The sequence below is a fragment of the Carex rostrata genome, chromosome 22, assembly GCF_964058835.1.
Source record: "Carex rostrata chromosome 22, lpCarRost1.2, whole genome shotgun sequence".
In the NCBI taxonomy this organism is placed as follows: Eukaryota; Viridiplantae; Streptophyta; class Magnoliopsida; order Poales; family Cyperaceae; genus Carex; species Carex rostrata.
In genome coordinates, this window is record NC_135939.1 from 6,089,538 (window position 1) to 6,102,984 (window position 13,447).

At 40.1% G+C, this 13,447-nt stretch overlaps 2 protein-coding genes across 7 annotated transcripts; one reads left to right on the forward strand and one right to left on the reverse strand.

Moving 5' to 3' along the window:
• Window positions 1-71: 71 nt before the first annotated feature.
• On the forward strand, window positions 72-12,790 carry LOC144574326 (putative ATP-dependent helicase C29A10.10c). 6 transcript variants are annotated; one of them, XM_078324268.1, is made up of 11 exons: window positions 72-239; window positions 7,236-7,769; window positions 8,048-9,169; window positions 9,623-9,950; window positions 10,134-10,386; window positions 10,847-11,063; window positions 11,338-11,505; window positions 11,629-11,720; window positions 12,036-12,086; window positions 12,254-12,354; window positions 12,501-12,790. In XM_078324268.1, the coding sequence occupies exons 1-11, from the start codon at window positions 123-125 to the stop codon at window positions 12,608-12,610; spliced, it is 3,093 nt and encodes a 1,030-aa protein (XP_078180394.1). In that variant the 5' UTR covers window positions 72-122; the 3' UTR covers window positions 12,611-12,790. The 6 variants fall into 6 exon arrangements, 4 of the variants coding, with proteins under 4 accessions (XP_078180394.1, XP_078180393.1, XP_078180395.1 ...); XM_078324267.1 differs by having other exon boundaries at window positions 73-239; window positions 12,245-12,354; XM_078324269.1 differs by having other exon boundaries at window positions 73-239; window positions 12,245-12,354; window positions 12,491-12,628.
• Window positions 2,633-4,219, reverse strand: LOC144574327 (uncharacterized). The gene is made up of 2 exons (XM_078324272.1): window positions 2,725-4,219; window positions 2,633-2,694 (listed from the first exon to the last, which is right to left on the reverse strand). The coding sequence occupies exon 1, from the start codon at window positions 4,208-4,210 to the stop codon at window positions 3,263-3,265; it is 948 nt and encodes a 315-aa protein (XP_078180398.1). The 5' UTR covers window positions 4,211-4,219; the 3' UTR covers window positions 2,633-2,694; window positions 2,725-3,262.
• Window positions 12,791-13,447: the final 657 nt, after the last annotated feature.

Consider the following 13,447-nt stretch of genomic DNA (forward strand, 5'->3'; position numbering starts at 1 on the left):
CTCTTTTGATCCTTTTCAAAATAATTAAAGGCATACAATACCTTTTACAAGTGCCTTTTTTAATTTCACCTTTTGCCTAGCGTTTTGCTCCTCTGAGGATAGCATACACAAAGCAAGAAAATATGAATGGGAAGAAGAGCAAAAGAGCTACTGAAGGTGATGACAGAATCGATCTAGGGAAAATCGTCGTCTCATGGCCTCTAGAAGACATCTTGAATGAGAATTTGTTCATAGATAAGGTTCGTTTTTGTGAAAGTATTTTTTCTTTGTTCGTTCGTAATCTCTTTGAGCTTTCCATTTTTGTGAAAGCCAGATTTGTCATTTTTGAATTTAAGTTTTATGTAGCTCAAATATATTTCAGAATAAAAGTGAAAAAAAAAAATGTGGCATTGCATTTTGTAAATGGAATTTTACATGTAATGTAATGTAGGAAAATATTCTGTATCAATGAACTAAATAAAATAATGGAAAAGTATGATTCATTTTATATTAGTGTTATTATTTAATAGGGGTGGAGGCATAACATGGGACAGGTAAGAAGCATATATAACATGGGACAGGTCAGAAAAATTTAAGATGAAGCAAATTATATAATTATATTATAAATTAAGTATATTTGTATGATTTTTTATGGAGAAGGGTTCAAATTAATGTCTCATGCTTTTTATGTCTCATCGTGCCTCATATCATATATCTCCGTTTTCAAATTTCAAAATGTCAATATGAACCATGGAACATAATATCTATATTAAAATATGATTGGAGTCCAAATTATATATTTTTTGGAAATTTTTTACTATTTTTTTAGATAGATACAAAATCAATGTTTTTGGCTCGATCGGTACACCCGGCATCTTTTGGATGAGCAAGTGCCTCCTCTATCTAGTTACATTTAGTGTACTAGGCCAAGAACAACAATTGAGTTCATTTGCTCACGCGCCTTGGTCCATTATCATCTTTGTACTGATTTCGACAAGAATCCTGTTTCTTAGTTACGAGCTCCTCAACAACCTTTGTTACAAGTCGTTACAGTAAGGAACTCAGTCTAAAGGTTAATAACAGTAGTTAGTAAGCTCATCAGTCAGTAAATTGTAACAAAAGATGTGACTGAGAATTTAAAGAAAGGCCATACATTGAGATCTCTGTCTTGATTGTGCATTGCATCATATAGTTTAATTTGTTTGTATTCTCTACAGTCGAAATTTTTTGCATCGATCCAGCAAAATAAAGTTTGCTGTTTTGTATATATATGAAGATTGGAAAACTCAAATTTTGCCATTATGTTTGTAAATTTACATTCCCTGATACCAAATTTAAGGGCATATTATCAGGACTCTGATCATGTACAATTCAACTAAGCTCAGTAGTTGTTTTTAAAATTAAAAGTATATTTTGAACTGGATCTTCTTTGGCTAGAGTTATTGCAGTATATATATATATATATATAGGGGTTTGCTACTCTACTTCCATAATCATATAAAGGCATATGCTTATAAGTCATTTTTTGTTTTTTTAATGTCCAAATGATCGATCTGATTGAGTTGAGAAAAGAAAGATTGGACCTCTTTTAATGAACTTCAATTAATTTAAAAATAGTAAATAAAAAAAAAACCAGCTTTGCACAATTATAGGAGCTGTTGGTGTTAGTTGGGAAAAAAAAGAATAATTGTTCTAAAATGAATTGTTATTTTATTTCTTGTTTCCTTCATGCCTTATAGGCGTTACATCTTACCAACGAGTCCCTACAATTCACTATAATTCACTTCTTACTAAAACGACCCTGTAATTTCTCTATAATGCAATAAACACAAATCTCAACACTCCCCCTCAAGATGGGCAAAAGATATCCATCAAGCCCATCTTGTCACAAAACCTATCTAGATCTATTGAGCTAAGTCCTTTGGTGAGGCAGTCAGCTACTTGATCTCCAGTAGCTACATGACTCAGCTCCAATAGTCCGCTTTCTAGCTTTTCCTTTATGAAGAACCTATCGATCTCCACATGCTTGGTTCTGTCATGCTGCACAGGATTGTTGGCAATGCTGATCGCTGACTTGCTATCACACCACAATTTCATTTTAGCTCCATGATTCACCTTGAGCTCTTCCAACAACCTCTTCAGCCACACCATCTCCGCAACTCCCAATGCCATAGCTCTGTACTCGGCTTCTGCTGTCGATCTCGCAACAACTGGCTGCTTCTTGCTCTTCCAAGAGACCAAGTTGCCCCCTACGAACATGCAATAGCCAGCTGTGGACCTCCTGTCATCTTGGCAACTGGCCCAGTCAGAGTCACAATAGCCCTCAATGTTCATGTGCTCATTCTGCCTGAAAATCAAGCCCTTCCCCGGTGCACACTTCAGGTACCTCAGAATGTGATACACTACATCCATATGGCCCTTCCTAGGGTCATGCATGTAGCGGCTCACTACACTCACTGCAAATGAGATATCGGGACGAGTATGTGTCAAATAGATCAATCTGCCTACCAGTCTCTGGTATCTCTCACGATCAACTTATTCTCCTGCCTCTGCACTTATCTTGGCCTTCACATCAATTGGAGAAACTGCAGGCCTGCACCCCAACATACCTGTCTCAGTGAGCAGGTCTAGCACATACTTCCTTTGAGACAGAACAATCCCTTCGGGGGCACGGGCCACCTCAATGCCGAGAAAGTATCTAAGTCGTCCCAAGTCCTTTACCTCAAACTCCTTGCCCAATCTCACCTTCAGTTGAGCGATCTCACTCTCATCATCCCCAGTGATAATCATGTCATCCACATATACGACAAGCATAGTTGTGTGAGCTCCTCGTTGCCTCAAAAACACTGTATGGTCTGCATTGGTCTGCCGATACCCCATGCCTACCATAGCCTTCCTGAACCTGTCAAACCAAGCTCGAGGAGATTGCTTCAGCCCATAAAGGGACTTCTTGAGTCTGCACACCTTACCCACTGTTCTTTTTGTGCTAAAACCTGGTGGTATCTCCATGTACACGTACCTCCTCCAACAAGTCACCATGAAGAAAAACATTCTTCACATCGAGTTGGTGTAACTTCCACCCCCCATTTGCGGCTAAGGAAACCAGCGTTCGTACTGTGCTCATCTTCGCCACGGGTGCAAAGGTCTCATCATAGTCTATACCATAGGTCTGACTGTACCCCTTTGCCACCAATCGGGCCTTGTACCGCTCGACCTTTCCTTCTGGGTTTTGCTTCACTGTGAAGACCCATTTGCATCCAACGGCCTTCTTGTCAGGTGGTAGTTACACGAGCTCCCAGGTTTTGTTCTTGGCGAGGGCCCCAAGCTCCTCTAGCATGGCTGCTTCCCACTTTGGATCTTCCTTAGCACCTTGCCAACACTTAGGAATAGAGACAGCGTCCAAAGATGCAATGAATGCTCCATGTACAGGTGATATGTGTGAGTAAGAGACAAATTTAGCAATGTCATGTGGGAAACCATATCGGTCAGGAGGAATGCCTGCATTCTCACGAGGAGTCATCCTTACCGATAGGGGAGTAGGAGGAGTAGAGAGAGGAATCATATCACCTGTGTATTCTGAGTCTGCTGTGGATGGAGAAGGTGTCTCAGTAGTCGAGGTAGGCAATAAGGGACTTGGCATAAGCGGCACTGTTTCCTCATTCTCCTTTTGTCTCCTCGTGTACACTCTCAGCTCCCCCTGAGCTTGAGGTCCACCACCATCGGGATCAGACTCCACCACAACCGGCACAACGGTCGGCTCTATAACCGGCATAACATCCGACTCCACCATAACTGGACAAGGGTTAGCCGGCTCTATAACCGGCACAACAGCCGACTCTCCCACAACTGGACAAGGGATAGCCCCTACACTCACCATCTGCTGCTCACCACTACTACTACTCTCCCCCTCTTGCCTCGTACCTCCTGTATCGAGCGAGTCCCCAAAGGGTGAGGTAACCTCAGAAGTGTAGTATGGCTCAAGCTCTCGAAACGTGACATCCAAACTCACAAACAACCTCTTCTCAATGGGGCTCCAACACATATACCCTTTTTGGGTGACTGAGTATCCCACAAAGACACATTTGACCGCCTTTGGGTCCAATTTTCCCACATTGGGTCTTCTGTCCTGCACAAAACAGATACACCCAAAGGTCCTCAAAGGAAGAATATCTCCATTCTTACCTTGCCACACCTCAAATGGAGACTTCCACTCCAATACTCGTGAGGGCATCCTATTGATCAGTTGGGCAGCAGTCTTGACCGCTTGCCCCCACAAGTACTTTGGTACATTCATGGCAATCATCATACTCCTAGCCACCTCCAGGAGATGCCTATTCTTTTGTTCTGCTACCCCATTCTGCTCAGGTGTGTATGGACAAGTGGTCTGATGCTTTATTTCCTGGGATGACAGATACTCCCCAAAGGCCTTGTTGGTGTACTCCGTCCCATTATCAGACCTCAATACCTTCACAACTGCCCCATATTGAGTCTGAACCGCTTTGTGAAAGTCCCTAAAACACGAAAGAACCTCACTTTTGTTTTTCATCAAATAAAGTCAAGTCACACGAGAGCAACAATCAATGAAAGTCACAAAATATCGAAAACCACTAACAGTAGGTGTAGGACAAGGTCCCCATACGTCTGAATGAATCAAATCAAAGCTACCAGAACTCCTACCACCAGAACTAGCATAAGAGCTTTTGGTATGCTTGCCTAACTCACACGCATCACACACCAGTTGTTCCTTGTTCACCTTTTCAAACAGCTGCGGATATAGCCTACTCAACACCGGAAAGGAAGGATGACCCAAGCGCCTATGATGGAGCAACAGCAAGTTCTCCACACTCTTCCCAACTCCTCTAGCTCCCTCTACAATGGATGAAAGGGCCGAGTCCATACCCTCCCTATCCATGTACCACAAGCCGCTATGACATTGACCCGTCCCAAGTATCCTATCTGTCCCCTTCTCTTGAAAGATCACCTTGGGAATATCAAACACAACTACACATTTTAGTTGTGTTATAATGGCACTTATGGATAAGAGATTCACCGGAAAAGAAGGAGCATGCAACACATTAGACAGAGTCATGGTGTTTGTACATTTCACTGTGCCCTTACCAACCACGGGCTGGGCTGTACCATCTGCTGTCTGAATGCTCTCTGGGACTGCTAGGCAGGAATAGGAAGAAAACTCACCAGCAGCACCAGTCACATGGCGAGATGCACCAGAGTCGACTATCTAATCTGGTGATCTGGTGGGTATAGAGGCTAGAGCAAGTGTATCACAACTACTTGTGGCTGAGAGGGAACTCGAAGCAAAGTTACCCCTGGCTGAGAATGAGGTGGATGCATCATCCCTCACACTCTTCCTATCACATGTCAGCTTCTGCCTGTCCCTGAGTGCCTGAGAATAGGCCTCCACGAGTGCCTGATCCTCCTCTGTAAGATCCCCACCAGCTTCTTCCTCCTCTGCAACCATCAGATGTGCCCGGTTGCCTCCTCTTCCACTTCTCCTACCATCCCGGCCACAACCACGACCTCCAGACTACCCCCTCTCATATGTATCTCGCTTCTTAGGTGACTTAGGACAAGTATGTTTTAGGTGACCTACCTCACCGCATATGTAACATCGTCGAGACTCACCTCTGAACCCTGTGTTACTTGTGTGATATGAGTTGGAGACCGCTAGTGTTGACTTCACCTCTAGAAGTCCTGCTACCCTAGCATGTAGCCTAATCCGGCTCTCCTTCTCAGTCAAGTACGTAGCTGGCCCTTCAAGTCTCATGTCGATATGTGGCAGCTCAACCTTTTGTATCTTTGGCTTGCTCTCAACAGAAGCTTGGCACACGGCCAACGCTCGTCGCACCATGACAGCCATCTCATCAGGGGTCAGCTTCGCGCAAGCCTTCGCAAACGCATTCCCAGTCCCCTCATCTGACATTGATCCGACTCAGATCTACGCCTCACGTATCAATCCAAGTCTGAATCACTCGTATCTCTCATAAAGACCCGATCTTGCTTCTCAAGACGAATCTAAACCATCTCCCCATTTCTTCTTCTCCTTCTTGACCCGTTCTTGATCTATCTTATCAAGAATCGAGCACAAACCCGATCAAAAAATCCGAACCAAACCCGTTTCTCAGGTATCGTGGGATTTAGACCTCCCACGCCGACCAAATCAAACAACAAGAATCAACCTTACCTTGAGGCCGGCTGACCTAGAAGAGAGAAAGAAGAAAAACGGGTAGGTTTCGGCTGAAAAAGAGGAGCAAAACTGCTGGTCGGAGCTAGGGCAGAGTTCTACCGGAGCTACAGTAGAGACAACGGCCGGCGGACGGCAGATGTGAGCAGGGCGGAGGCTGGCGGAGCTAGGCCAACGGTTCCAGCGGCAAATCTGGTGGCTGGTCGGGTCAGATCCGAGCAGCAGCGGCCGGGGCGGAGCCCAGCTGGCCGGGCGGAGCTCAGGCCGTGCTCAGCGGGGCCAGGCGACCCTACTGGCGACGGGCGGCGCTCAGGCGGTGGCGGGCGGAGCCTCTCTCTGCCTTTGATCTTAATCTGATCTGTGCGCGGTTACTGTAGCGCTAAAGTAAAATCAGAAAAACTGAAATAAAAAAAACGGTTAGGTTTCGAACCTGGCTCTTGATACCAAAAAAAAATAATTGTTTTAAAATGAATTGTTATTTTATTTCTTGTTTCCTTCATGCCTTATAGGCGTTACATCTTACCAACGAGTCCCTACAATTCACTATAATTCACTTCTTACTAAAACGACCCTGTAATTTCTCTATAATGCAATAAACACAAATCTCAACAGAAAAAAAACACCAGGAGGGAAATTGAAGATGCTAAATAAATAAAGTAATTTAAAGCTTCATCATCCTACAGTGGTTTCTTCATGACTTCAAGGAGAATAACCAGTAAATCAGAATGCATTCAAACATTACTCCTGTTGCATGACCCACCTGCCATCATTATACAGATATAGATGTACTTTTTTTTAAGGTTATACATATATATATGTACGTAAGCCTCCTTACAATTCATCAGACTTTTGCTCTGGCTATAAATTATATTATTCTACATCATGCTATTTTTATTTGTTTGTTTGAGCATGAAAATCTAATACCCTTCATTGCTCTGGCTATTTTTATTTGTTTGAGCATGAAAATGAAAAGGCACAATGTAGAGCAAATCAACATAGTTTGTTATTTTCCTATGGCTATGAAATCTAATACCCTTCATTAATTGCATCACAGGTTGGGAAGATTAGTAGCACATTCAGTTGTGTTGAGGGCTATTTAAAATCCTTCGAGGTCCCATTAATGGAGGAAGTGAGAACAGATATGTCAGCAGGCTTGAATTCTCTCTCCTCTCAGCCATTTATCACAATAAGCTCAATGAAACATTTAAAAAAGTCAGATGGGTACAAATACAAAATTGAGATGCATAATAGCGGGGACAAAGGCTACATACCAAGTAATGGCGATGTAATCGTCATATCCGATATCAGAGCCAAGCAAATTTCGGATTTGACCAACAATGGAAGATCATTTAACATTGCACTTGTTGTAGGGGTTGATTATAGTACAACTCCGTGCCAATGGTGTAATATATATGCTTCAAAACAAGTGGAAATTGTTGGTTATAACGGGGGAACCATGAAGAAAAAGCCATTTTATGGGCTTTGTTTGGTGAATACGACGGCCTACAACAGAGTTTGGTCTTGCCTGGATTATAGGTCAAGACAAACAGATCAGAAGCTCATTAAAAAAATAGTATGTGGATCACTGGTATGTATATATGGACCCATGCTTTTTTGGATACATCAATGTTTTAAAATTTATTTATCTGGAAAACTACAATTAATGTCGAACAAGAAATCTTCCATCTAGTTCTACTTTAAGCTTTTCCTTCTTTATTAAAACATTTTGAGAACATACCAGACAAAAATTTAATGTTTTTAATCATAGTAAATCCACATATTATGATTCACCAAGTCAGCTAACAATATGTGTAGAAAAAATTGTTTATGGTTCGTGTCTGACTGACTTGAATAATCTTTTAACAGGTTGCAAGAACAAATAATGCTCGTTCAAGTAAGGTAGGTGAGATTGCTAGAAAAAATATGAAGAGTTACATGGCTTCATCAAATCTCAATGAGTCTCAAACCACAGCTGTTTTGAGTTGCATATCAGAGATGCACCACAATAACAGGAATCCAGTAAGCCTTATCTGGGGCCCACCGGGCACCGGAAAGACTGGAACGACAACATCGCTTCTGTGGTTAATGCTAGAATCAGGGCGTAGAACTCTCACATGTGCGCCCACGAACACAGCTGTCAAGCAAGTTGCCTCACGCCTACTGAAATTGGTTAAAGAAAATTCTTCTGATCGAAATTTAGCCTTAGGTGACATTCTAATTTTTGGCAACAATGACCGGCTGTGTTTGGATCATGATATGGAGAAGATATTTCTTGACTACCGTGTCAGAGAGCTCGTCAAATGTGCCGGGTGGAACCACTGCCTCTCTTCAATGGGTGAATTTCTACAATCATGCCACTCACTCTATGCTACAAGTTTAAAATCTGCAGAGAATCAACCTAGAAAAATGTCATTTACTGATTTCCTAAGAACAAGATTTGATATTCTTTACGAAGAATTTGCTACATGCTTTAGGAAATTACTTCTCCATATTCCTAGATCTTGCCTTTCGGAGGCTAACTCTTCAACCATCAACCGTCTCCTTTCTCTGTTCAATGAATTTAAAAATATTATTCAGAGGAAAGAAGTTGACGGAAGAATAAGGGATATTTTTTTACCTGGCCAGATTCATTTTGGATCTAGTAATACTGAAAATGGTACAAATTACAAAAGAGAGGCATTTAGATGTAAATCTGACTGCCTTGCTCTCATAAATTCTCTAAAACATTCGCTGAAGCTTCCTATAGGCTTCAACATGCTAGCAGTGAAAGATTTCTGCTTGAAGAACTCTTGCCTCATATTTTGTACTGCTTCCAGTTCATTTAAAATGTATAGAGTGAAAAAGGGCAAGCCGTTGGAGTTGTTAGTTATTGATGAGGCGGCACAGCTGAAAGAGTGCGAATCACTGATACCCTTGCAACTTCAAGGCTTGAAGCATGCTGTCCTTATTGGTGACGAGCGTCAACTGCCAGCATTGGTGAAAAGCAAGGTTATTTTTCTTTGCCTTGGTCTTGAATGAGCAAACAGTGGTATCCAATGAAATTGTCTCTGTTTTTTTTCCCTTCAATTTTCCATTTGTTTTTTCTTTCTTTAATCTTGAAGTGTATACAGTAGACAAAATGCCCACTATGGTGCGTTACCTTAAGGAAGAGGTATATATGGTTCGAGTAATATGAAGGTGAGAAAAAGAAAAGAAGAAAAAAATTAAAGAGAATTAGAATAACCATAAAAATAAATAAATCGTAAACCTAAGTAGTAATGGTAAACAATAAAATCCTGCTCATGGCCCTTTTTAGTTTGGACTTAAAAATCTTTTGCCTCAATTTCTGTACTGACTGTCTACAATTTCGAGCTTTCCCAGATTACTTTACTACAATGAAGAATAATATTATAGAAATTAGGAAAAAAATCCTTGATTTTGATTTCCTTTGTTTTCTTTTAGGTATCAGCTGATGCGTTATTTGGGAGGAGCCTGTTTGAGAGGCTGAGTTCACTGGGACACAAGAAGAACATCCTAAATGTGCAGTATAGGATGCATCCATGCATTAGCATGTTTCCAAATATTAATTTCTATGAGAAGAAGCTTCTAGATGGTCCGAATGTCATCCAAAAAGAGCATGAAAGAAAATACCTCCCCGGCAAGATGTTTGGTCCTTATTCATTTATTGATATAGGGGCCGGAATAGAGGATTCTGACGATGCTGGCCATAGTAGAAAAAATATGGTTGAAGTGGCTGTTGTTGTTCAGATATTACAGTCCCTTAAAAAAGGTGATTACTACATTTGATTTGATCTTAGGACCCACAATTTTAATATTAAAATTTCTTTAAAAATGACTATGTACATTTTCTTTTATCTATGCATGCAACTTCAAGTATTCAATATCATTTAATAGGTGCTGGGAATGAAGTTTGCAGATTTTGTGCTAATAAAATATACTTTTTACCATATAGGATGTCTAACACAGAAGAAAGAAGTAAGCGTTGGCGTCATTTGCCCGTATAGCGCACAAGTTGTGGTAATTCAAGACAAGGTGTCGAGAATTTTTGATGAGGGCCCAGTTTCTGTCAGAATTAGCTCTGTTGATGGGTTTCAAGGGAGTGAGGAAGATATTATCATTCTATCCACAGTACGGTCAAACCGCAGTGGATCAGTTGGTTTCGTTGCTGATTCTCAGAGAACCAATGTTGCTTTGACCCGTGCAAGGTGGTACTAATTTCAATTCATTTCTACAATTATTTTGGTTCATTGCTAATTTGTCAATATTTTTGTTGAATGAAGTGGCAAAAACCTCCGATTTCTATTTATTATAGAAACCAAAACAAGATCTGATTACATCAAAAGAAAACTAATAAGGCACTTAATCCTAATCCTCCTAGTCCATGATATCTTTATCACCTTAATCCTTGATTCTGGTACCCTACCAGGTATCATTAAACAAATGATTCATCTACCTAAGTTGTCCCCATAAGTTCAACAATATACAATTGGTACAATATGAGAACAGCCAAAACACATTTAAAAACTAAATAGTTGTTCATCAATCTTGGTCCATTTTAACCTCCATGCTGTATCCACTTATGTTGAAACAACTTAGTACTAATCCTAAAATTTTGAGTGAAGTTTTAGCATTTATGGAAGTTTGTTGTTGAACTTTGAATTCCAGATATTGTCTTTGGATGGTTGGAGATGCCAAAACATTGTCTAAAAGTGGTTCCATTTGGGGGCAATTGGTTAAAGATGCAAAGACTCGTTACTGCTTCTTTAGTGCCAGTGAAGATCAAGTTCTTTCCAAGGCAATCTCTAATTGCTTGCGTGAAATTGGGAAGCTTAATTCTGTGGATAAGAATGATTCTGTTCACCACCCAATGAAAGAGAAAAGTGTACGTGTTGAAGTACTGCTATTTTTTTAGAATTACGGGCTTAGTTGAGTAGTATGAGACCCGTCTCTCTACGGAGAGACACCGGTTCAATTCTCGAGAATAGTTTCTAAAAGATGCCGAGGTGTACCGGTGCCCTTCAATAAAAACAAAATGCTATTTTGTTGTTGTTCTGTTATTAAACATAGGCTCCAGTAAAATTTTGTGTTAAGAGTTTACTTATAGAAAATAAACCTTTATCGATGTTTACAGAGCAACTTTCCTTCTCTATTACCAGAAATCAAAGCATTCCCAAGCTACGGATCTTTGGAGGAGGTTCGGTCAGCTTAATCTTGAAGTGGACCTCAATGATTCTAATTGCCTGGATAATATTGGGAAGCTTAATCCTGTGGCTAAGAATGATTCTGTTCACCACCCAAAGAAAAAGAAAAGTGTTCACATTGAAGTACTGCTATTTTTTTTTTTTTTTCTGTTATTGAAAATAGGCTCCAGTAATTTGTGTTAGAGTTTAATTGTAGAAAAGAATTTTTATGTAACTTTACACTGCAACTTCCCTTTTCTTTACCAGAAATCAAAGCATTCCGAAGCTACAGATCTCTGGAGGAGGTTTGGTCGGCTTAATTTTGAAGTGAACGTCGGTGATTCTGGATCAAAATTAAGGTGGGTCTTCTACCATGGAATATGCCATATTTTACAAGCAACTTTTGAACTCAATGGTGCTCATATAATGCTACATCCAAGACAACCTTTCGAAAGATTCAGTTCTTTTTACTAAAGTTTTTCTGGAATCTAAGGTGTTCAAATAGTTTTGAAGACCAGCTCTTTTGGCAATGAATATCATATCACATATTTCAGATGGGAGAGCGGATAAATTATTTCTTGTAGAGAAATCCAAGCTAATGGTCAGTGATCTAGTTTCTTTTGCGTGCTTTTCAATTTGTTAAAGTCTTATTATGTCATTTTGAAACCTTTCAGGGATGGTGAAAATACAAGCAAAGGCCTTGGGAAGACAAAGAATCACAAATTGTAAGTTTTTTATAATTTCTGAATCAATCATAATATTACTGTACAATATTAAATATTCTTTGTCCTATTTTTCATCATTCTTTCCTTTACTTCATGGAACTGGTTATAATGAGAGAAAAAGAAAATTGTTCTTTAAATGACTTAAGAAAAAAAAATAGTTTTTACAGAAAGGTGGATCAGAAACTACGCATAAGTGAAGAGCTTGATAACTCTGCTATTGACACTCCTTCTACAAGTCTTGTTGAGAGCATAGAATCAGACTTATTATGTAAGATGCATTTTGATTAATTAAATACCTAAACCTATGTTATAAATCCCCTTGAATATTAACCAACTTTTGGTGTAAGTCTAGTTCTGACAATTCATACTTAAAATTAAGTCTAATGCTTCCATGTGATGTTAAGGACCTTTCAGATCAGATCTTGGGAGAGGAAGAGGAGTCCACCCAAGCTCTTGGAGCTGGCAACCCCCCAGATCATATGTCTGGAGACGAGATGTCGGATGAAGATTTATTGGATTACTAGTCTCCTAGGATATGAGCGCTTTTTTGAGACTTTTACTTTGCTTAGTTATCATTTTGTCTCCATTTTAGATTTTGATGTGGTACTATCTCTACTTGTATGCTTTTATGTTTGTTGGTGGTGAATTGATGTATGACTTTTCATATTTGATTTTGGTACCTATTTTAGATACCATATCAGGTATGCTTGATTTCTATGAAATCGGTGGTACTACCACTATTTTTCAAAAAAAAATATTAACCAACTTATATTTGTTCTGATTTATAGATTTCTAAGGAAAAATGAAATTGTATTTCTTTCTTCGTTCTCATACAAGTCTATATAGGCGTTACATCTTTCATTCAAGTCCCTAAACTATTCTATAATCCTTTTTACCAAAAGGACCCTACAAAATCCAAAATACCGAAAACATACATAAATCTCAACATTCTCCCTCAAGATGGGCAAAAGATATCTATCAAGCCCATCTTGTCACAAAACCTATCTAGATCTATTGAGCTAAGTCCTTTGGTGAGGCAATCAGCTACTTGATCTCCAGTAGCTACATGACTCAGCTCCAATAGTTCACTTTCTAGCTTTTCCTTTATGAAGAACCTATCGATCTCCACATGCTTCGTTCTGTCATGCTGCACAGGATTGTTGGCAATGCTAATTGCTGACTTGCTATCGCACCACAATTTCATTTGAGCTCCGTGATTTACTTTGAGCTCTTCCAACAACCTCTTCAGTCATACCATCTCAGCAACTCCCAATGCCATAGCCCTGTACTCGGCTTCTGCTGTCGATCTCGCAACAACTAGCTGCTTCTTGCTCTTCCAAGAGACCAAGTTGCCCCCTACA